At 30.7% G+C, this 22,446-nt stretch overlaps 1 protein-coding gene across 1 annotated transcript in view; it reads right to left on the reverse strand.

The window, feature by feature from the left end:
* mmd (disintegrin and metalloproteinase domain-containing protein mind-meld) overlaps positions 1-22,446 on the reverse strand; it is a 499,030-nt gene that overhangs the window by 412,391 nt on the left and 64,193 nt on the right. Inside the window, exon 5 of the mRNA XM_075381718.1 lies at positions 12,382-12,421. Within this exon, the coding sequence (XP_075237833.1) occupies positions 12,382-12,421 (40 nt within the window). The remainder of the gene's footprint in view (positions 1-12,381; positions 12,422-22,446) is intronic.

Here is a 22,446-nt window from a genome sequence, read left to right on the forward strand (position 1 = left end):
TGAAGTCCTACGCAAGAACTATCGCATGAAAATAAACAAGTACAAAACAAAAGTAATGAAATGTAGTAGAAATAACAAAGATGGACCGCTGAATGTGAGACTAGGAGGAGAAAAGATTATGGAGGTAGAAGAATTTTGTTATTTGGGAAGTAGAATTACTAAAGTTGGACGAAGCAGGAGCGATATAAAATGCCGAATAGCACAAGCGAAACGAGCCTTCAGTAAGAAATATAATTTGTTTACATCAAAAATTAATTGAGCGAAGCGAGCCCTAGTATCTTATATAATACTTTATTTAAAAAAACAAAAAAAAAATTAAAGTAAAGTAAAGTAATCCTCTAATTTTCTTATAAATTGTGTGAAATTGATAAACTGCTGAATTGGAAAATTATCGGTAGTGATAATTTTTAAAATGATGTTAAAAAAAAAAATGTAATTTATTTCAGAAGAATCAACCGAAATGGATGTATAAATATACAGCCTCTATATATAAATAAATAAAAAAACCAGAATAAAAAATTAATTAAACGTTAAATATAATTTATTTACATTTTTATGTGCATAAATATATATATATATATATATATATATATATATAAAAACACGGAGGTCATTATTCACGTTGTGAAGACAATAAGAGAAACATGTGTGGCAGTTCTGCCAACGTAAAATAATGAATTACCTCTAGATTACCGCTAATGCTTTAAGTGTACTAAAACTTAAAACTCGCTTACAACTAACGTACAGTATTCTGTTAATTACGAATTTTCCCATTCATTCTTATGCTTTAAACTCAGTTTATTTTATTTGTTTCTTTTTTTCTTCCACTTTTTCTTTTATACTTTTTGTGTTGAAGAAATTTCATTGTTTACAATTATCCGGTCACAATTTGTTAATGAATATTCCATAAATAACTTCTTCGTTTAAAAATTTCGAAGTAATTTTTTTTAGGTTAAAAATTTATTTCATTTTAATATCAGCTTAATTATTTAATTATTCATAAAATATATTCAAAATAAAATTAACTAAAAAAGATTAAATATAAACTTAAAAATACTTAAATAATAAAACTATACATCACGTAGTTCGTTAGAACTTCGCCGACGAAGTCAATGAACTACGTTTACTCTTCTAATCATATCTAACCTAACAGTGAAATGAAAATGGGAGAAAAATAAGCGTGAAAACATTATATTTCCGTTTAGTTAGATTTGTAATAAAGAATACTTTCCAAAAATATTTCTAATTTTGTTAAAACAACGTTGTTTTAATTCATTTAATGAATCGGAGGACTCCAATTGGTCATTTTAATAATTTTTTTAAATGTACCTTTACGAAACGCGCCGCTAGATAGCAGTGTTGATGGTAGTGTTCAAAAACGTGATAATGTACTTGAAGTAATAAAATTTAAAAGAAAATATACTACAGCTTTTTTTAATAGTAAATTATCATATGTAAATGAAAGTACTGAAGATAAAACAATATTTTTAATTCCCATCAATTCTTTTTTTTTTAAAAAAACAAAAAAAAAAACATTAGTATTTGACAAACAGATTATCCTTTTTTTTTAAATTAAAAACGGAATAAATAAAACAGAAATAAATTCGATTGCTAAAATCGAATTTAACGATAAAAGGGTTACACTTACAAAGTAATAAGTGAAATATTACGTCACGGATCCTCGTTTCATTAAGGTACTAGTTTTATTAAAAACGGAAAAATATGGTAGGAAGTGAATTTTGTGACTCTCAACAAAAAAAGATTGGCCGTGAAATTCAGTTTGTTTGTTCTAGAAAAGCAATAAATTTTAATAATAAATCCATAAGATAATAATCAGTATTTTTTTTTTAAGAATAAACTAATAAAACGCTGTGGTATCCAAAAAAAATTACAATAAAATTGTAAACCGTACGGTAAGGAGTCTCGCAGATAATTTTCCGTTAAAAAACAAAAATTTCGGTATTTTAAATAAAACTGTTAACGATAACTAATAAATTTAGAAAGGAGAGAATTTCCTTTCTAGGAGATATTCTCAGAATGGAAGAGACCAGACTTATCAGACGGATAATCGAACTTTTCTGGAACAAGAAAAGCAGACCGAAATGGTTATACAAACTACAGAAAGATACGGAGGAATTAGACATAACCCGTAAAAACCTAAAAACGAAAACCGGAAACTATGAGAAATTAAAAGATAAAGAAACAAGATTCCTATCAAAACCCAAAAAAACTGGCAAAAAAAGAAAAGCTGAAAAACAACAAATCAGCAAGTAAAATGAACTAAAGTGATCCATTATGGGCTTAAAAGTAAAAAAAAAATAAAAAAATAAAAAAACTGTATTTAAGAAAACGATACTGATATCAAAAAAGGTAAAACACTACACTTCTATTATCAAAATCTGATATTAATTTAGAATTTTCTTTAAAAAATATATATGTTAAATACATGTAATAGACAATAGGTATACATTCGGGATAATTAGCAAACAATAGGAAAATTTGTTACAAAACTCTTAACGGCCCGCTTTCATTTATATGTAATACATATCAGTTTTACAGAAATAATACAATTCGTATGATTATTCGTTGTTTAATAAATGGAATTCGGGCGTACAAAGAAATACTTGGGATTTCCTTGTACCCCTATTTTTTTTTTTATTTTTTTTTTCCTACTCTCCCCGACCGGATATCCAATTACGTATACTCAGTCGGGGAGAGTGTCCTTTTACTCTCAATGGAGGCGTCCCCCACCCGCCGGCTCCCGCAGGGACGACCCCGCTGACCGGGACTTGGTCTTTTATTTTAACCCAAACTCAAACTCCCCTGGAGTTCACCCCCTTCTCAGGTACCCGCACACCAAGGCGTACAGGCCCTCCATGGAGTGACTGTCCGCCCTACCCTACTGTTTATACTCCCATTCTTCTTTCTTCATCCTCTTTGGCCCGCAGGACCTCCCCGGCGAACCTGCGGAACCATTCCCAGTTCTCATTGTTGTACCCCAACCGGTTTATGAGATTTTCTGGTGTAAGACCATTAATTACTATTTGACCTCTGTTAACGGCCCATCTTGGACATATGAACAACGTATGTTCGGCATCGTCGTTCTCTGGACAATAGATGCACTGCAGGGTGGCTCTCTTCCCGATCCTATACAGATACTGACCGAAAGAGCCGTGCCCCGTCAGTAATTGTGTAAAAATTGACATCTCCGAGTCTATTGTTATTCCAGGTTTTAATATTAGGGATTAGGCGTCTGGTCCATTCTCCCACTCTGGACCCTGTCCACTCTTCTTGCCATTCTTGTTCTATAATCCCTTCTATCTCTTCTTTCGACCCCTATTGTACCCCTATTAAATTATATATACACATTTTATTTTAAATCAAAAGTACATAAAATTTTTTTTCATTAATAACTTCTGATATTTTTTTATTGTTATTACTGAAATATTATTTATCGTAAAATTGTTTTACAGTCATACGTTAATAATTATTAATAAATCAATATATTTTAATTTTAAAAAAATAAAGTTAAAAAAAAGGAGATGAAGTCTGATTCGAACCTTCCACTTGTAAGATCCGAATATTTCATTAATTAAAACTTTATTTGACTGTAACTCTGGAACCAATGTAAATAAGTACCACTGATGATATATCGTTGAAAAGATCTCAATGTGGACTTATTACTGCAGTTAAGAAAAAGTCCAAAATCCAAAGTTTTTTGTATTTGTACTTTTTTGAACATTTTTGGTCAAGTCGATTACAAACAAAAAGGGAGGTGCTAAACTAGATGTTACCAACAGTCCTTAATCAAAAATTCCAACATCCTACGGCTAATCATTTTTGAGTTATACGAGATATATACGTACGTACAGACGTCACGCTGAAACTAGTCAAAATGGATTCAGGGATAGTCAAAATGGATATTTCCACTGAAATCTGAAAACCGAAATTTTTCGCGATCACAATACTTCCTTTACTTCGTACAGTGAAGTAAAAGTACCTGCCTATTGTTTCAACTTTGAATCTGAAAATCCTGGATTCGAATCCCGATCAAGCATAGTATTTTTCATACGCTAAAAATCTTCGTTTTCATAGACAAAATGACCAAATCTAGGTCATCGCAAAAAATAAAAAATAAATACCTTTCTATGTTATAACAAACTAATTTTTTTCTTTCTTTTTCCTGTTTATCCTCCGGGAATTACCGTTCAGGTATTATTTCAGAGGATGATATGAGTGTAAATGAAATGTAGTCTTGTACAGTCTCACTTCGACCATTCCTAAGATGTTTGGTTAATTAAAACCCTACCACCAAAGAACACCGGTATCCATGATCTAGTATTCAAATCCGTATAAAAATAACTGACTTTACTAGGACTTGAACGCTGGAACTCTATTTCAAATCAGCTGATTTGGGGAGAGGCAAACCAGGTGGGTTTATAACATACTAATTACACCCAAACATCTTTATATATCGAAATGTTTAAATCTAACCAGGAAAAAAGATGTAAAAGAAGTTATAAAAAACAAAAGAATTTTAAGAAAAAATTTAGTACCTGGTTGAATTTGAATGCAGTGAATTTGATTAATCGCCTCCAGTGTTGGAGAATGACAATATAATTTGTATATTTAACGTTAATTAGAGGAAGTCAGTGAGCGTAGGTTATGTTTAACTTTCTTCTTCACTGACCACGGCGATTTTTGAGCTTACCTGTACAGATTCAGCCTACGTACAGACCCTGGGCTACTGCGGGAAAGTAGATACCCCAGAGCACACCTTCTTCGACTATGGAAAGTGAGTGCCACTACGGAGAGACCTAGGGGTCCTCCAACTGACAGGAAAATATGCTCAGGGGAGATAGAGAGTGGATTGCAGTAGCAGAACTAGCCACAAAGATTCTGCGAAAGAAGGAGCAGGGTGGACATCTAAACAGATAGTAAGAAGAAACCGGATGGAACCATGTCTAGGATGCCTTGGCTGACTGAACTCAAATAAGGAGGACAGTCTTCCCGATAATAAAATGCGGACCGTCCAGCAAAACACAGAAGACCAGCGAAAACCTCAGGAAGTGAGGTTTAGGATACCGGACTGGAGAGCGAAGGGAGGACAGACAGCCCACTGCAGAGCTGGCGTTCGTTCGTGCTTGCATGGATGGTCGACAGTTATGATACACGGGGACTCTGAACACACTGAGCTCGAAGGCATCTCCTAATGTTTAAATGCGGTTTCCGGCCTTGGGAGGGCTGGCTGGTGAGGTGGAGATTTAGTCGGTAGGACGCAGGCTACATACGCCGTTACATCTGCGGAACCTGCTAGCGAGGCCGATACTTTGTTCGTAAATTGGATTATTTCCTTAACCAGAGGAAAAATAAATTTTACTTCCTTTTCTTTACGAGGGTTTCTCGTTCACTATCGAAGTTCTGCCTTTTATTTAATGATACTGCGTAGTTTTAAATTGTAACAAGGGGTGAGCCTACCCGATTTAGTTTTATTGTTGACAAGTGAGCGACTGGGACATTTAAGCGGGTGCTGTATGGCACCTTGTTTAATTCGCTCACGCAAATTAGGCAGCTCATTAGGAGCAGATAGGATCGAGGTCGCTATACCGTTTTCTAGAGGCACAGTAGCCGTTTTTGGCACAGAACATTTGGTCTATGCTCTAGGGCGACCGAATGGGGTGGTGGTGGTGGGAGAAATGCCAGTTAACCAAATTACGAGGGTTTCTCGTAATTTATTTCCATTACAAATTGATATTGGGTGATTTTTCTTTTTTAATTTCTAGTTATCGTTTGAACCCCATCAGAGCTTTACTGTTTTTGTCGACATATACCGCCGAAGGTCCGAATAAACAAATATTTCGATCTCTCACCGACGTATTTGGTATTTGTCGATATTCATTGGAGATTATTAACATTCTCTAATTTCGGTATTTCACGGGAATATATACATCTATATTTCTCCTTATCTGGATGAACTAGTTGGACTCTTAACGTGTAAAGATATGCACCATACTTTCTCACTCCTTCCTCATCACTGGCAAAGTAAAAATTGAAAAAAAAATACAACCATTTAAAATCACGAATTAAGATCCAAAGGTTGGAAGAAATAAAAAAAAATAGAACAGTGGAATCGTGAAGAAATATTGGAAAAACAGAAAACAACAAAATAAGATGAATTGTAAGTTGTAACGCGGTTTATAGAGATTTAAAAAAAAACTACATTCCTTTTTTTTTCTTTTAAAATTGGTTAGAAATGGGAGATAAAATTTAAAATGCTTATTTATAGAATTTATATTTCTCTAGTGGATAATTAAATTTGACATTTTCTAAAAACAAGAAAAAAATTTGATATTTCACATTTTTTTTATACCAGCTATAGTAAAAAACTAAGGTCGGGTCATAAATAACAAAGTCAGTAAAACTTATCTATGTAAATGTAATTGGGAATTCCAGTGTGATGTTTAGGTAATTATTTTATTATCCTTTTTTATCTTGTTTTTTTTTTTTTTTACTTATTTTAAAATAATATATTTTAAATAAAATGTCATTTACATAAATTCGCAGTACGTTACATTGTTAAAAAATGTCAAAAACAATTAATTAATTTCACACTAATAAATTAAAGAAAAGTCTTTTTTGTCTTTAAAAAAGATTAATTAATTAATTTAAAAAAAAATTATAATAAATACATATTTATATTCACACATTTAGTTTATAATATATATATTTCTTCTGTCCGTGTGTATGTGAATGAACTCCTCCTAAACGGCTGAACTGATTTTGATGAAATTTTGTGTGCGTGTGTTCCTACCGTCCTAAAAAATGTTTAAATCTACCATCTGTTAAAAAAAATAATTGCAATTGCTGCTTTTAAGATGATTTTTATGATAATGATTTTGGGTTAAGCTGAGAGCGGGTGATACATGTTGCAGTCTCAACCTTAAAAGCTTTTTCAATACCTCGGTACAAAATGAACAAAAGCCAAAAAATGCAATGCTACAATAAAGACCTCACAATTTCTCATTAAAACAAGATCAAAACCCTTTAATTTCTATATTTATTTGTACCAATACGTTACTTAGATTCGTAGATATGCAGCATTAAAGTCAAAAGTTGGCTTTTCTTTTTAAAGTGGAATATTTCAGTTCAGAAAAATCGTAGAGAGATATAAAAAAAAAAAGAAATTAAAACTAAAGTCTTAAGCTTTTATACAATTTTACTGAAGTTTATTAAAAAAAAATTGTTTCCCCGTACGCTCGATCAAAAATGAAGAAAAACTTTCAAATTTTGAAAACTCTTTTCTCACTGATTTTTCTTTTTCAATTTGATGATTTTTGAAAACTGAAGTATACTGTCAACATAGAATATTAAAGTTTTAATTTCTTTTTTATTCCTATCTCTAAGCCTCTTGGTTGCCAAGTTAAAGTAATTTGACTACAATCATTATTTTAATATAAAATATTGGTGTCTTTTTAATTTTTTGTACTAGTGTAGTAGATATTTAATTTTAATTTGAAATATCAGGAAAACATATTTTTGCCTTTTTTTTTTTTTGATCAGCCATAGCTTTCCTAGACAGCCTTGAACGCCCCCAATTTTCTGTGGGCCTTCTACGGCCCTCCCTGAAGGCCTCCAGCGGCCAAAAAGGGGCGTTGTTAACGCCCACTTTGAGAATGAATGTTCTAGATCTATAATTGCAGGAAAAGAAAAATCAGAATATGAAAAAATTCACAGAATAATAAAGAATATAATAAATTTAAAAAAAGTTCCATATAAAAAGTAAAAATCGAAATATGAAAAAAGAAAAACTTGAAGAAACAAAATTTTGTGATATGTTTTATGTATACGTTTGCAATGAATGCAAAACATGGAAATTAACAACAAAAAAAAATTTTTCAGTAAACTGAAAAATGAAAAATCATGAAGCCGATTTCCATGGCAGAGTGGTAGCATCTTAGCTTTTCATCGGAGAGGTCCGGTATTCGAATCCCAGTCAGGCATGAAATTTTTCATACGCTACAAAATTTAATTTCCTACATACAAGATTATATGGTAAATTCATAAAACGAGTAATAAAATAAATAGATTTAGGAATAGAAATGTAGTTGACTGAATTGTCATAAGAGGTGTCCCAAGAGGCATTAGCTAAATTTAAACATTTTATTAGGGATAAAAAAATTAAAAAAAAAAGTTTATACAGATAAATTTTTTATTTCACTTCATTTTCTCCTCTAGTTACCATTCTTCTTTTCCAATAAAAACGTATTTTTTAAGAACTAAATGGAATATGACATACATGCTCCTAATAATTTTCAATTTTATCTGTGAAAAACACAAAATGGTGTTCATTTTAATGTTCTAATCAATATTTCCGTAAATATTTATTCTATTGAATTATTTATTAATAAATAAAATTATAAGACTTTCATTGTAAACAGAATTACACCTCATTTATTCAAAAATCAGTTGATAAATAGCAGTAATTGTTAAAATAAATTGCAAAATTATGAAATTTGGCAATATTTTCTCTGTTTTCACGCATAATTTTTGCTATCACTTCAACAATTCAACCATATCTCTCTTATTTATCAACTGATTTGAACAAACGAGCTGTTTATTTTGTTCAGGAATAAAAAGGCTTAACATAATAAAATATAATTCGATAAAATTAATATTTATAATTATGTTTATTAATGATTAACAGATTTAAACTGCTGTCAAAATGGAATTTTCAAAAGTAAAAATTTTCAAATATTTTTTTATTTGTAGAAAATATTTTTGGTTACATGTATATCAATCAAATTTACTTAAAATATTTCGATCTGTTCTTAAATTATAAATTTTTATTAAAAAAAAAAAATGTGTCAGTCGCGGGACTGGCCGACAGAAGTGAAAACAAACACTTTGAGATATAATAAACAAACATTTCAATGTATATATGTATAGACCACAACTGAGAAGCAACGTGGTACAGCTAACTATAATTCAGAGTCTATCTTTACCGTATACTAATCTCTACGTATACGCGTGTATGGGCATGTATATTGAAAGAGAGAACGATAATGATAAAGAGGGAGAATTATTGTGAATCACAGGCAGTTTTTTCTCCCACCTCCCATCCACTGCTACTACATATTACACTATACACCCATATATGCGTATATATATATATATATGGTTAGCGTCTTGCGTTACGTTACAGATTTTGATTACGAGTCAGCGATTTTTTTCCCATGTTCCCATGTAATTCGTATGTACAAAAAATTCTGACACAACGCGCCTATAAAAGTTTTCACTTCAAAAACGAAAAATAATGGATAAAGTGAAAATAAAATGAGATAAGGCATTTGTCCACATGACATGGCGCTGCTGGTATCAGGAGCCGAAGATGAGGATGTAGTGGAGACGGGAAATGTCGCCATCAGGGTTGCCAGCCGTTGGTTAGTGGTTAAGAGACTACGGCTGGCACCAAAAAAAACTAAAGTCCTGGTCATGGCCGGAAGAAGGAGGTTAAGAGAGATCACCCTGCAGGTGAATAGCGTCCAGTTGGAACAGATAGAAATGGCCTATAGTTACAGAAGAATAGAGGTTTCACCGAGCATATCCAGTATGTTGTCGAGAAGGCAAAGATATCTGTGGCGGCGCTGGGCAAGATAATATCCAGAACCCAGGCACCCAGGACTTCCAAGGAGAAAATTGGTCTTGTCGGCGACTGTCTCAATCGTCTTGGTTTGAAGCAATGAGAGTGGTGAGAAACGAGAAGAGGCTAGAAGCCGTACAACGCAGGGTTGCACTACGTATAACAACGGCGTACGGGACGATTCGGTTTATAGGTAGCTTTTTTTATGAAAACTTACCTATACACTGATTTTTTTAAATAAATTTAACAGTATTTAATTTTATTTATTATTATTATTATTACTCTGACAAGCATGATTTTAATGAAGACAGTGGATTCCAAGAGTCGGAGCCCTCTGGATAGACGGGAAGGGCAAGCGAAGCAAACCATCATAAGTGGCTAGTATATATAAATATGTTTCTGGATAGAATAATATATAAATCTTTTATATTCGGTAGTACAACTATATCACGATGAACAATAGTAGAGAAACAAATTCAGGTGGAAAAAACAGAAGAGCCCTAAGTTAAAAACTGCGGAACACAATAATTAAAAAATAAAATAAACAAGAAATAACTATATAAATTGATGTTTAATAAGTAGAGGTTAAAGAATATCTTATAAAAAAAACAGGGATAACAGGGATGATAATATAAACAGACACAAAATGGTGGAAAAGAAAACAAAATCAATACTACTACCCTTTATCATTCCACTTTATTATTCATTTCTTTGTAGGATATTCTAATTGAAGTTATACTTCGTATACGTTTTTACTAAAAACGTGTATTGTTATATATAACAATACATTATGAAAACATTGAATAATTCATTAAATAATGAATGAAAAGATATCAGATTATTTGGTTATAGTGGGTGGTATTTATAAACAAAACTGTGATTTAACACGCGCGCGCGCGCACATACGCATACAAAAAACGAATGGATAATTGCGCCTATTTACATTTTTCAGTAAAGAAATTAGGGAACGAGTTTGTAAGATAAAAGCAAGAGTGAAGTGGAAAGACATAATGGTAATAAATATGTACAGTTATCGTGAAAAGATTGGCTTAAAAGATATAAAAGATTTGTCAAGAACCATTATAAATATTTATTGTTATTAAATTTACATTAAAAAAAATTATTAATAATAAAATAAGTATGAAATTTAAATCATAAAAAGTACATAATAATTAAATGCCAAATTAAGGTAAATAATGAGAAATTAATTTTAATATTAGAGAATAGCTTTAATATCAGATGATGTAGAATTTTAAAATTTCAATTGTACAATTAAAAAGGATCAAACAAGTAAATAAAAATGAAAAATCAGACTTTCAAAAACTAGGACGAGTTTTTTTTTGTCAAAAAAAATATTTCTACGGACTAAGCGTTTAGTTAAAATTAAAAAAACAAATCTCATATTAAAAAAAGTGTCAAAATCCTTTTTGTTAACCAGGAAAACTACTGAATCAATCATTACGAGATTTTAACTGTGGCTTTCTATTTACCACTGAAATGTTTATCTCATGCTACATAAATCATAAATAAAAGAAATCTGATTTAGATACCACGTAACTTCCTTGTTCGCCTATTAAATTAAATACAAATTATTTTTAAATGAAAAATACATAAAATTTTATATCATTAATAACATATATTTTTTTCATATTAAGTAGATTTCATAAGAAAGCTATTCGATTTGACTTTCGGAAAATTTCAACATATCTTCGCGTTTCACATCCTCCAGATCCCAAAACTACCGTCAGTTTAAAAGTTTATTATATATATATATATATATATATATATATATATATATATATATATCACTTTTTTGTAGACACTATAACACCGTAAATTTGCGCCAATCACTTTCAAATTGATATATAGAAAATTTTAAAACCCGAAATCTCGGTAGAGTTCGTTAATGAGTAAACTAGGACCATGGGAGTAGAAATGGGTGGGGGAACTTTTTAGAAAAAAGAAATCATCGCTATAACTTTCTTATTAAGAAAATATCGAATTCATTTAAAGTTCCTACTATTCTTTATATAAGGGCTTAAAACTTATCTAAGTAAAGTTTTTTGAAGTCACCAAACATTGGCCCAAGGGGTAAAAAAAATTCGGTTTCGAAGACAAAAGTAATCATATTTCCTTAATAGGCACAGTATCAAATCGGTTTAAAGTGGTCGTTAGTCCTCTAAACTTTACCTAAAACTTTGTCTGAAATAATTTTTGATAGGACTAACCCTTACGGCAAGGGATGACCAAAATATTGCTGGAATTGTAAGAAGATGGGGCTTGTCGTATGCTAAACATGTGAAACTTTTTTGCACATGCAACCATTGTCGTATTGAGTAAAATAGAATTTTTTCCTAACTTTAGGTGAAAATATTTTTATTCCCTACTTAGCACCGATGAAATTTACCTCCGCTTTTGGCGTGCCGAAAGGAATTTTTTATTAATATTATTATTTTTGCAGTTTTTACTGTTGTGGTTATGACTACTATTATTATTATTATTTGACTAGTAGACCCGGAAATGCTTCACTATTGCTGTATTTGAGTATATATATATATATATATATATATATATAGATTAAATAAAACATAATTGAAACTTTGATAAAACATTAACAAAATGAACATTACGAATCTTCAAAAAATTTAACCTATCCTTTTACCCTTTCTCCCTTTCCCTTTCGTAATTTTCCCTTCTCCCATTTTTGTTTTTACCATATTCCCTTTCCTTTCACCCTATACACATTTCCCTTTTCTTTTTTTCTCCTTTCTCTTTCCATTTCTTTTTCCCGTTTTTATTTTCCCCGTTTTTGTTTTTTTTTATTTTCCCCTTCTTCCTTTTTACCTTTTCCGATTTTTCCCTTTCTCCCTTTATCTCCGCGTATAAATCGGTCCAGTAGTGTTTTAATTTATAGCGGAAACACATATCGAAAACATTGAAATGGAACCGTATGTTGCTTTTACGTCCAACAGATAGCTCTGTTTTTCACAAAAAACCTGTTTTTACCTGTCACAGATGTGACATCTTACGTATATAAAAACAGGCGCGTATTTGTATGCAACGTTGTGTCTCAAAATTTCAAAGCCATCAGTAAAGAACTTTCGGAGATTTAAGATTTTCAACAATTTACATTTTTATTCATATAGATTATTAGTGCCGTTTTATTATTATTATTATTATTTGTTTATTATTGTCATTTATCATTATTGATTTTTCTTGCCTTATTTATGTTCTTAAACTAATAAATTGTAATTATAAAAACTTTTTAATTGTCAGTCTCTCAATATTCTGATCGAGCCAGGAACACACGACACTATGTTAAACTTTAAAGTATCAAGATGGTACGTGAAATGTCAAGATGATTATCTTAAAGAAAAACTAAAAAAGTTCAACATTACAAAAAATGACTCTAGATCTAAAATAATACATAAAGAAAATGTTTAAATTATAAGTTCCTGTAAATTGAAACAAAAACATAATAGAGGAGACTGGACTGAAGAAAGAAGAGTTAAACAGTCCAACAAAATGAACTTCTGGAAGAAAAAGAAAAAATCCGTGATGTGAAAAAATACATAACATATTAAATTATAAAAATTAAAGTTAAACTATTCAACAAATATAAAATCATATATATTCTAATATATATACGTGTGTACACATGCATATATCACTTTATTCAATAAAATTATATAATATAAAATATATGACGACTTACCAAACTTGTTTGGCTGTATAATTATGTCAATACACTTACCTGTGAAAAAAAAAAAATTATTATTATATAGAAAAGATTATTATTATATATAGAAAAGAAACTGGATTGAGGCAAGGAGACGGCCTCTCACCACTCCTTTTTAACTGCGCCCTTGAATTTGTCATGAGAAAATGGTATGAAATAAATCCCAAAAATATAAAAATGGGTACTAAGAAAAACTCCATCACACTAAATTGCCTAGGATTTGCAGATGACCTCGCTCTTTTAGCAAATAATATTCAAGAAGCCAAAACACAAATCATGAGCCTTCAAAACCTAGCACAAAAGATAGGGCTTCATATCTCTTTCGAAAAAACTGAACTAATGGCCATAGATCCTCTGGTAATAGAGCACATTACGGTAAACAATCAGAAAATTAAAATAGTAAAACAATTTAAATATCTAGGGGAAATAATAACTTATAATTTAAATGAAAAAGTGACATGGCAAAACAGGACAAATAAAATGATTAAATCCCAAAAATTAACTTGGTCAACATATAACAAAAATTGCCTTTCTGCTAAAAGAAAACTTAAACATTATAAAACTGTAGTACAGCCAGAAGTCACCTTCGGAAGCGAGACCCTTTTCAAAATCACTCAGAAAAACCGAATTGAAAAAATTCTGAAAATAGAGAGGAGAATTGTCAGAACGTGTATCAATAAAAAACACCAAAAAGAAGGCCAATGGTGGATTGTGCCAAATGAGGTGGTGTATCGAGAAATAGAGCCTGTTACTGATACTATGCGGAAAAAAAGAATCTCTTTCTTCGGTCATCTCATAAGGACACCGCAAACAAGACTGTCAAGAAATATCATTGAAAAGCTCTGGTTCCAAAAGCTAGAAGTAGGATGGATCAAAGAAATTAGAGAAGATATGAAAGAATTGGGAATTTCCCTGACTGACCTACAGAATAAAACTGGAAAAATTACAAAGCTAAAAGATAAAAGCATTAGATTTAAACAAAAGACAGACAAACGACAAAATATAACGAAGAGGGTGTTTACGGATGAAGAAAAGAAAGCAAGATCTGAACGGATGAAGAAATACTGGGCAGCTCGAAAGAGTAAAATAACACGCTTTTCTCAGAAAAGATCCAACTAAAATTGACTTAAGTGGTCCCATGTTGGCCGTAAAAGCATAATAATAATAGAAAAGATTACATGAATAAAATTTATTTTTCTAATAATTCGATCTATTCAAATAGTAAACGCTGGCGAGAATGGTACCGTCTGGGCCTTTCATCCGGAAGTTCCGGGTTCAAATCCCGGTCAGGTATGACATTTTCACAAGCTGCAAAATTGTCATTCATCTCATTCGCTGAAGTAATACCTAACAGTGATCTCGGAGGCTAAAAAATTAATTTAATCTAGTAAACAATAAGCAATACCCCCATCCCCCACACCGGCACAGTGCCATTGAAGATGGTATGTGTGATATGTAAATGAGGTCTCTTGTAGAGGTTTAGACTGACCATTCTTCAGACGTATATTAATTGAATCCTAACCACCAAAATACACCGGTATCCACTGTATAGTATACAAATCCATATAAAAGTAATTTGTATTTCAACCTCTGAATTCGAAGTCAGCTGTTGAAAAACTGATTTACGACGATGAGTTAATAGCTACTGTTTAAGTTTTATTGCCCACCGACCAGCCGGTGGGCAATAAAACTTAAACAATTTACTGTAGACTAGCAGATCGACTATATAGTCATATATATATATATATATATATATATATATAGATTACATGAAAACAATTGAAAGTTTGATGAAACATTAACAAAATGAACATTACGAAACTTCAAAAAATTTAACCTTTCACTTTAACTCTTTTCCCTTTTTCCTTTCTCCTTTTCCCCTTTTTCCCTATTTACCCTTTTCCTCTTCCCCTTTTTACCGCGGGTAAATCGGTCAAGTCGTTTTATAGTCTATATCGGTCAAGTCTTATCTGTTTGTATATTTGTTTGTTTGTTTCGTAAATATCTCGACATCGACGCCACCTTGCGGGTATAGTTTTTACAAAAATTAGTTTTTCTAAAAATTATTAGAAATATTTCGTTAACAGCGCAATCTAGTATATCTATTTTTTTGTAAAAATATCTCTTTTTACGTAACTAATATATATTCTGAATATAAGCCAAATCAGACCATCAATAAAATTTTTCGAAATATATCTCGACCTCAGCGCCAACTAGTGAGTCTAAACTAATTCAGAAACCTTTCCACTATGGTGGGGAACAAATTTGTGGATTCAACGAGATGCCAGTAGAAAAAAACTAAAACGAAATTGATTCACTGCACTGGGTTCTACAACGTTTCGAGATTTACTATTTTTTGGAGTGGGAAGGGGGCAGTTTAATAAAAAAACACACTAGATGTTTTATATTTAATAATTGTTCACTTTTTTTGTCTTCAGTCATTTGACTGGTTTGATGCAGCTCTCCAAAATTCCCTATCTAGTGCTAGTCGTTTCATTTCGGTATACCCCCTACATCCTACATCCCTAACAATTTTTTTTACATATTCCAAACGTTGCCTGATAACACAATTTTTTTCCTTCTACCTGTCCCTCCAATATTCCAGGATGCCTTAATATGTGGCCTATAAGTCTGTCTCTTCTTTTGACTATATTTTTCCAAATGCTTTATTTCTTATTTGCCGCAACAGCTCTTCATTTATCACTACATCCACCCATCTGATTTTTAACATTCTCCTATAGCACCGCATTTCAAAAGCTTCTAATCTTTTCTTTTCAGATACTCCGTTCGTCCAAGTTTCACTTACATATAAAGCGACACTCCAAACATATACTTTCAAAAATCTTTTCCTGACATTTTAATTAATTTTTGATGTAAAAAAATTATATTTCTGACTGAAGGCTCGTTTCGTCTGTGGTATTCGACATTTTACATCGCTCCTGCTACGTCCATCTTTAGTAATTCTACTTCCCAAATAACAAAATTCTTCTACCTCCGTAATCTTTTCTCCTCCTATTTTCACATTCAGTGGTCCATCTTCGTTATTTGTACTACATTTCATTACTTTTGTTTTGTTCTTGTTTATTTTCATGCAATAGTTCTTGCGTAGGATTTCATCTATGCCGTTCATTGTTTCTTCTAAATCCTTTTTACTCTCGGCTAGCATTACTATATGCTACGAATCGTAGTATCTTTATCTTTTCACCTTCTACTGTTACTCCGAATCTAAATTGTTTTTTAACATCACTAACTGCTAGTTCTAAGTAAAGATTAAAAAGTAACGGCGATAGGGAACATCCTTGTCGGACTCCCTTTCTTATTTCGGCTTTTTTCTTATGTTCTTCAATTATTAATGTTGCTGTTTGATTCCTGTAAATGTTAGCAATTAATTGTTTACAAAAATATTTTTTAAAAATTCTATGAAAATCAGCCTTGTACTGACTTATATAACTCTTCAAACCTAAAACCTTAGGAATGGGAGTGAAATTTAGAAAAATTGTTTATTAATAGTAACAAAATTACCATAAAATAAGAAAAACTGCAGCGAAAAATCTTTTTTATAATCCTTGTTTACCTTATTAATATTCAAAAAATTGTCAAAAAAAAAAAAAAAATATCAATACATATTTAAACTTAATTATGCAAAATCTGGAGGTGATCTTGTTTTTCCTCCTGTATCCCCACCCGCTGACCATTTGAATCGAAAATTTAATAACATCAATGCCACTTTTATATACAAGTAATCGGACAAAGTTCGTTCAACAAGATCGGTCCAGTAGTTCTGGAGATGTAAGGTGATTTCTAAGATTACATCAAAAACAATTTTTTTAGAGGAGGGAGAAAAATTTAGCAGAAAAGATTTTTACTAGAATTGTTTACTCTATTAATATTTACAAAACTATTTGAAAAAAAATATATATATAACCATAATTTTCCAAAACCTGGAGACGATTTCGTTTTTCCCCCTTGCATCACCTGATCTTTTGAATTGAAAATTTAAACATAAATGTCCCTACTACAGAAATATTATAGAAAAATTTGGTGAAAATCGGTTAAGTAGTTTTAGAAATATAATCAATTTACACGCCAACATACATACATATATTTTGTTGCAGAAATTTCGATGCCATTTTTCGGTTTTCTGGGATGCTAAGGAGGCGATTTCATCAAGATTCGGTGAAAACCGTATATGCCCAATTTTGATCGATCACTATACTTTCCTTTTTCTAAAGTTATAGCTGTTATATAGACAGGAAAATGAAAAACGTTAAACTATTGTATCACAAAGAAAATACAGCATTTTTATATTTAAAAAAAATAAATAAATAGAAAGTGTATTATAAATCCTGTAAAATATGTTTTAAATAAAATAAACGGACATTGGGATTGTATGAAAAGCTTATAAAACATTTATTTTAAAACTTGTTACAAATTCAAAAGAGAAATGTTCATGATGTAAAATACACTCACATTTGCAATCAACTGTAAAGATCAAAGGAAAAATTGATTTTGAAATATACATTATGTCAGAAGATCGTTAACGTTACGTAACATGAATTATATTGAAATTTTTTGATTCAGAATGTTGTTATCACTGTTTTTATCCGATTTCTGCTCCTTTCTCCATAAATTAATTTTTCAGGTAAGTTTTGACTGTATAATTACAAAGATAATTAGCGCTTTGCTAATCTTACACAGGTAGAAATAATTGGGATATATTTTTTTACTTTCCGAATAATAACTTTATTATTACTGGAACAACAAAGATATTAAGAAAGTATAGCGATGGAACAATATTTTGAATATCACGGTTTTTTTTATATTTAGACTTTTCTAAAAAAAGTATATATATATTTTTTTTTTGTCTTCAGTCATTTGACTGGTTTGATGCAGCTCTCCAAGATTCCCTATCTAGTGCTAGTCGTTACATTTCAGTATACCCTCTACATCCTACATCCATAACAATTTGTTTTACATATTCCAAACGTAGCCTGCCTACACAATTTTTCCCTTCTACCTGTCCTTCCAATATTAAAGCGACTATTACAGGATGCCTTAGTATGTGACCTATAAGTCTGTCTCTTCTTTTAACTACATTTTTCCAAATGTTTCTTTCTTCATTTATTTGCCGCAATACCTCTTCACTTGTCACTTTATCCACCCATCTGATTTTTAACATTCTCCTATAGCACCACATTTCAAAAGCTTCTAATCTTTTCTTTTCAGATATTCCGTTCGTCCGAGTTTCACTTCCATATAAAGCGACACTCCAAACATATACTTTCAAAAATCTTTTCCTGATATTTTAATTAATTTTTGATGTAAAAAAAATTATATTTCTGACTGAAGGCTCGTTTCGTCTATGGTATTCGACATTTTATATTGCTCCTGCTTCGTCCATTTTTAGTAATTCTACTTTCCAAATAACAAAATTCTTCTACCACCATAATCTTTTCTCTTCCTTTTCATATTCAGTGGTCCATCTTTGTTATTTGTACTACATTTCATTACTTTTGTTTTGTTCTTGTTTATTTTCATGCGAATTTGAGCTGGAAATAAGATTAAATAAATTCCAAAATAAGATATCCGACGTAAAACAACAAATTTATGATAGATTAATTTATGGAAAAAAGGTGAACAGAGCGGAAAAAGATGATATATTCCGAATTAAAAAATTATATTTTTCGTGTATCAGATATTTTTTGAATTAAATGTTATATTACATGAATGATCCTCTGACATAATATAAAGAATGTTTCTAAAATTGTGGGCTAGCTATACTTTCCGGATTCTACTTGTAAACTAAATAAAAAATATCCTTAGGAAAAATGCCAATTTCTCCTTCGTTCTTCCACGTTCACCATTTTATTATTTTTATATAAAAATGTATATCACAAGTTCGTATAGACAAATTAAATTAATATTTTGTAAACGTCTTGGTAATAAAGTTTAAAAATTAGCAAAATATCAGGAAATATAATACCTTCGCAAATTACAAAATGGCGGTTATGTCTATTTTTCAATCCGTTATATCTCCATAAATATTAATTTTACTAAAATTCATGTTTCGCTAAAATATTAAACCTTTTATTTTGAACAAAATGAAATTCTATGTTTTAAAATCGGTTACAAAATTCTATCAAGAATAATTTACAACAGAATCAAAGACCAACTGGAACAAGAACTGGGGGAATACCAAGGGAGATTTAGACCACATGGCGAGGCTGCCCAGGAAAAATTCTAAATTTAAAATTAATTATAGCATATCATAAACTAAGGAATAAACAACTGGTAGTGACTTTTATTGATTTCAACAAAGCATATGATTGTGTACATCGAGAATCCCTGCTAAAAATCCTGAGAAGTTTAGGGCTTCACCCAAAACTAGTCAAAATCATCGGACTAACACTAACGGATACCAAATCCAAGGTTAAATTCAGGGGAGAAATATCTGACATAAAAACAGGACTGAGACAAGGAGATGGACTGTCACCGCCTTTATTCAACTGTGCCCTTGAATTTATAATACGGGATTGGAAAAAAATTAAAGACAAAGTTAAATAGCAAAAGATATATCAGTAAATTGCATAGGCTTTGCGGACGATTTAGCCCTACTATCCCAAAATATAGAAGAGGCCAGATACCGACTGTCAACACTGGAAGAGATTGCAGGAAAAATTGGTCTAAAAATTTCATACGAAAAAACCAAAATTATGGTGAGAGACCCAATCACATACAACTTTCAGGAAAATCCAAACTGGAACGAAAAATAAACTCATCAAAGCCGTAATAAAAACACAAAACATCTATAAGAAGAAATGCATGTCCATAAACACAAAAATAAGACATTATAACTCAATTATCCGACCAGAAATACTTTACGGATGCGAAACCGTATTTGGATCGTACCAGACAAGGTTTACCGACAAACCGGAAAAGATTGAAAAACAGATTCTACGACGATGCATCGGGAAAAAAAAACATTAAAAAAGACGGGATTTGGAGAATTATTCCAAACGAAGAGATTTACAAAACGATCATCCCGATAACTAATAAATTTAGAAAGAAGAGAATTTCCTTTCTAGGACATATTTTCAGAACGGAAGAGACCAGACTTATCAGACGGATAATCGAACTTTTCTCGAACAAGAAAAACAGACCTAACTTGTTATACGAAGTACAGAAAGACATGGAGGAATTAGACATAACCCGTGAAAACCTAAAAACGAAAACTGGAAACTATGAAAAATTAAATAATAAAGAAACAAGATTCCTATCAAAATCCAAGAAAACAAATAAGCCGGGTGTACTCTGAACCAGAAGATTTGAAACCCTTAGAAATTACTGGCAAAAAAGAAAAGCTGAAAAACAACAAACCAGCAAGAAAAGAAAGAACTTGCCAAAAAAAAAAAATCGGTTAACAAATAATCGAATTCTGGGAGAAAATTGATGTTGCAATTTTGTGTCCGTTTTCATGTCCTTAACTTTACATTCAATTCGATTAATTGTTTTACGCGTGGGTTTTTGCATAATGGTCCGCCGTTGTCCGGAGAAGATTTAAAGCTATTGAAATCCACAATTTGACCAGTAAAATTTAGGGCTTAAACCATATTTTAAAGGTTAAATAGTTAAAATTTGAACAATTCTGTGTTAAATAACCCTATTTTAAACATTAATGAGGTCGCGTCGCCGCCTCTCTGTCAAATTGTCATATTTATCAGAGGGAGCCATAGTGACATTCCTCAATATTCTCGAATTCCAGACGACCTTTGCTCACGGTAAGTAGTAATCTCTTTATTTTGTTTATCTCATATTTACATATTATATTTAATTCATTATTTTAAATAATTTAACATTAAAATTAATATGTTATTATTATATATATGATAAAATAATAATAATAATATGTGCATGGGAATAATTATATTAACAGAAACTAGGAAAGCGCTTTTTTAGGTATTTAATTTATTAACTTAAGGGAACCAACAACGAACATTTTAGTAAAAGTATAAATGTAAGAGAGAAGAAGATATTAAAAAACTTAAAAAAGATAGAGATATGTTGAATAAGGGAAAATTTTACCAAGATAGATAGAATAATTTTAAAATGGAAACTGAGAGACACCTTATAATGTATTAACAAACTTCTTAAATACAATTCATTATAATATCATATCATTTGTGTTATAACTTTATTTCAAAGTTTTTAGATATTAAAAGGAGCGGAAAAGTTTTAAAGAATATGTAGGGAGGGAAGGAAAAAAAAGGAAAAGGCTGGTAATATTAATAACATTGTTCCCTCTTTCACTGTTTTCATTATAAGAATAAGCACGCGCGCACAGATACATAGACACTAAAATACAACCAGATATATTTTATTATATAAATTTTCTTTGTGGAATACATATAAAAAAAATATTTGAAAGAATAATGTTATGAGAAATATAAATTTTCAAAAACCAACTCTTATTATAAAAGAAAAAAAAAACATTTCTACAGTTCTACAATCTCATTATTACAAAAAAAATCTTTTTTAAATAAATATTCGTTTTCTCTTTTGTAATTTTAAATCATTATATTATAAATTTATTCAATATATAATGAACTATATTTTTAGAATCGATTTATATATTCTTTAATTAGTTGTAATAAAAATAAGTTTTTTTTAAAAATATTAAATGGCTATTCATAAGGAACATTTAAAAAAATTAAATAACATTATATAACAAAATATTTCATATGGTATTTAATTTTTAAACTTCGTTTGTTAAGAATTAAATTTTCTTAAAAATCCTATAATAATTACATTTAAAAAAAATGAATAATAGGTCATGATTAATAAGCAACAGTAATAATTGAAGAACATAAGAAAGAAGCCGTAATAAGAAAGGGAGTCCGACAAGGATGTTCCCTACCCCCGTTAATTTTTAATCTTTACTTAAGATAAACATGCTACGATTTGCTGATGATACAGTAATTCTAGTCGAGAGTAAAAAGGATTTAGAAGAAACAATGAACCGCATAGATGAAGTCCTATGCAAGAACTATCGAATGAAAATAAACAAGTA

Source organism: Lycorma delicatula, chromosome 13 (genome assembly GCF_047948215.1).
Source record: "Lycorma delicatula isolate Av1 chromosome 13, ASM4794821v1, whole genome shotgun sequence".
Classification (NCBI taxonomy): domain Eukaryota; kingdom Metazoa; phylum Arthropoda; class Insecta; order Hemiptera; family Fulgoridae; genus Lycorma; species Lycorma delicatula.